Here is a 3425-nt window from a genome sequence, read left to right as displayed (position 1 = left end):
GCTTGGTTCTCAATGACAGCAGTACAAATCTACAGCAACTCAATGTCCTGACACAGAATTACTCTAGACTTGCTTGAGTCTCACTGAGAGCAAGATTTACATCGTGTCCTTACTCCAAAACACAATATTTTTTCCTCTGGCTTCAGCCATCAGAAAAAATTGATTGTCTTACTGCAGCTCTGAATGACTTTATTCATGATTATGTTTTCTATTTGATTTTTTAAAATTTTTTTTAAAAAATTGTTAAAGTGCGTGGCGGTGTAGAAACACATCATTTTACAGCTAGGCGGGTGTATAAATAGCTGAGCTGTTTTCTGTGAAGCTGATGCTTTGCTGGGTTTCACCAGAAGAGGGTAGAATCTGGAAAGGACTCCTAGCAGCCCGGGCTCCCTATTGTGTTGGGAAACAGCGAAGGGAAAACAAGCACAAGTTTCTCCTCTGGACGCTTGCACCGACTGACTATGTGCAAGAGTCAGCAGACAAACTCTGGAAGATCTTAAAGTAAAAAGAAAACAGAAGGAGAGACTTAATTCAGGAGCAGCTTTCTAGGGAAATCTGTGGAATTGAAGAAAGCAACTGCAACAGTTTTTTATGGGCTCACCCTGCTGATTGTCTCTCTGAGAACTGTCACTCACTGCTCGTTGCATTAATCAGAACTCAGGATTTATGCCGTGACTTCCAACCTGTGAATAAATATCACTTTTAGAGACAGAATGGGACCTGAAAAGACTCTCGAGCACTGAGCAGAGGGGTGAGTTTATTAAATGGTTTCTTCTCTTTCAAATCTGCGGGAGCTTTCTAATATCCTGCTTGCAGGAACGGCAGCCCGATGACTTGTCTTTTCCCTGCAGCTTGTTGCACACCTCACAAGGCTTTCCCGACTGCAGGTTTATTTCTGTAACATTTCCCACCACAACTGCGGGTCAGTTTGGTAACATTTATTATAGAGCTGACTCGGTGCTGATTTGCTTTCATGAGAAATTAGAACCACAAAGCTTTGAAATCCAACAACGGGCTAAAAATTAAATGAAATCCAATACAATTGAAATGGCAGGTGACTCTAGATTTCCAGATGTGGACATTGCTGGGTCAGAAAAAAATGAAGAAACAGAGATTGTAGTCAATGTCGGTGGGGTAAGGCAGGTGTTCTACGAAGATAACCTGAATCAATACCCAGAAACACGGCTGGCAGAGCTGATCAACTGTTTATCAGGGGGATACGATAGCATATTCTCCCTCTGTGATGACTATGATCCTGGAAAGAGAGAGTTTTACTTTGACAGAGATCCAGATGCTTTCAAGTGCATTATTGATGTGTACTACTTTGGGGAAATTCACATGAAGAAAGGAATATGCCCCATATGTTTCAAGAATGAAATGGAATTTTGGAAAGTGGATCTGAAATTTTTGGATGACTGCTGCAAAACTCATCTCAGTGAAAAAAAAGAGGAACTGGAAGAAATAGCCCGAAGGGTGCAACTGATTCTGGATGACTTGGGAGTAGATGCCTCAGAAAGTCGCTGGAAAAGGTGCCAAAAATACATATGGAAATTTCTGGAGAAGCCCGAATCATCCTACCCAGCTCGAGTGATTGCTGTTCTGTCTTTTCTGTTTATTTTGATCTCCTCTGTTGTGATGTGTGTGGGGACTATCCCAGATCTCCAGGTTGTAGACGCAGAAGGGAACCGTATGGAACACCCAACCTTAGACAGCATAGAGACAGCCTGTATAGGCTGGTTTACCATGGAGTATGTGCTGAGGCTTATCTCCTCTCCCAACAAACTCCACTTTGCCCTGTCTTTCATGAACATTGTTGATGTTCTAGCAATACTTCCTTTCTATGTCAGCCTGATCTTGACCCACCTGGGAGCCAAGCTCATGGAGCTGAGCAACGTCCAGCAGGCTGTCCAGGCGCTGCGCATTATGAGGATTGCAAGGATTTTCAAGCTTGCACGACACTCCTCAGGGCTCCAGACCCTAACATACGCCCTGAAACGCAGCTTTAAGGAGCTTGGACTGCTTCTCATGTACTTAGCTGTTGGAATATTTGTCTTTTCTGCCCTGGGTTATACCATGGAGCAAAGTCACCCCGAAACTTTATTTAAAAGCATCCCTCAGTCATTCTGGTGGGCAATCATTACAATGACCACAGTTGGATATGGAGACATTTACCCTAAAACAACTCTAGGAAAACTGAATGCTGCTATCAGTTTTCTTTGTGGGGTGATAGCGATCGCTCTTCCCATCCACCCCATCATCAACAACTTTGTCAGGTATTACAACAAACAGAGAGTTTTAGAAACAGCTGCCAAGCATGAATTGGAGCTGATGGAGCTAAACTCAGCTGAGGGGAAAGCCACAAGCTCCAAGAGTGAACTAGAGGGTCTTGCAAGTGAAGGCAAGAAGGGTCCTTTTTATAGCAGCCGGCTAAAAGTCTCCCACAGTGACACATTTATTCATCTCCTGTCAGAAGAGAAACACTATAGGACCAGGCTTCAAAGCTGCAAATAAACTGTGAGCTGTTGTCAGCGCTAAGCTATAGATCGAGACAACCTGACAATCAACTATTGAAAAGATATGCAGGAACTGTCAGAGTTGGGAGGGAGCACTGCTTTGCTTTTCCAACATGAATATAAATTAACCCCATGGTATCTCCATCAACAGTTGGTAAGACTTTGGCATTATTACCCAAAATAAAATAGTAGGACTCCGTTGACATTGGACTGCTCATGAGTGCAGTCCAACAAGAACCATTTGTAACCATTTTAGAGACTGAAAAGTCCTTCCTGATCAGTAAATGTTCAATGACCTGAATGTGCAGCATTGCCACATCAGAACTCTGTACTTGTGACAATAAAGAGCAGCATCGCACAGATTGTGTCTTCCAGGATGTCTTCAATGCCTTTGTGGGTAGCAGAACTGCTCCTTAAAAAAATTAAAGCAGTTTCTCACTCATATTAGATTCCAGTTTACAGCAACACGTAGTGAGCAGTTTCAGCTTAGAGATCCTGAAAGTATGAACATATAAAGTGTGCATAATATTGTAGTTAATGAATGGGTTTGGTTTTGTAAAATGTAATTTGAGGTTGGCTTTTTGGATAGGTATTTCTTCCTTTTTCCAGAAAAAAAATATATTTTTCTCTGGGACCTGAAGCTGTCTTTTGGGCAGAGAGGGAGAACAGAATCAATGTATATCAAGGAGCAAATGAAATAAATACTTGCTCTAGATTTTAATGACAGCATAATACTTCATATATGTAGGGATCTTTCAGGAAGTATCTATAATCTAGTCATTTTAAAACTTTAAGTTAATTCATAGTATGCTTTATGCACTACTAAAACAAGAGAAGTTTATAGGGGAGTTAAACTGAGTACTTCTAAATGAGAGTCTAACTCTTTGAAAGTAAGTGTAGAGAAAGTTGCAA

General features: G+C 41.5%; 1 protein-coding gene across 1 annotated transcript; it reads left to right on the top strand.

Annotated features, from left to right (window-relative positions):
• The first annotated feature begins 349 nt into the window (after positions 1-349).
• Positions 350-2984, top strand: KCNF1 (potassium voltage-gated channel modifier subfamily F member 1). Its single transcript, XM_069851053.1, has one exon. The coding sequence runs from the start codon at positions 1027-1029 to the stop codon at positions 2509-2511; it is 1485 nt and encodes a 494-aa protein (XP_069707154.1). The 5' UTR covers positions 350-1026; the 3' UTR covers positions 2512-2984.
• The last annotated feature ends 441 nt before the right edge of the window (positions 2985-3425 follow it).

Source organism: Phaenicophaeus curvirostris, chromosome 2 (genome assembly GCF_032191515.1).
Source record: "Phaenicophaeus curvirostris isolate KB17595 chromosome 2, BPBGC_Pcur_1.0, whole genome shotgun sequence".
Lineage (NCBI taxonomy): Eukaryota > Metazoa > Chordata > Aves > Cuculiformes > Cuculidae > Phaenicophaeus > Phaenicophaeus curvirostris.
Note: the sequence above shows the minus strand (reverse complement) of the source record. Positions and strands in the feature narration are given on the sequence as shown.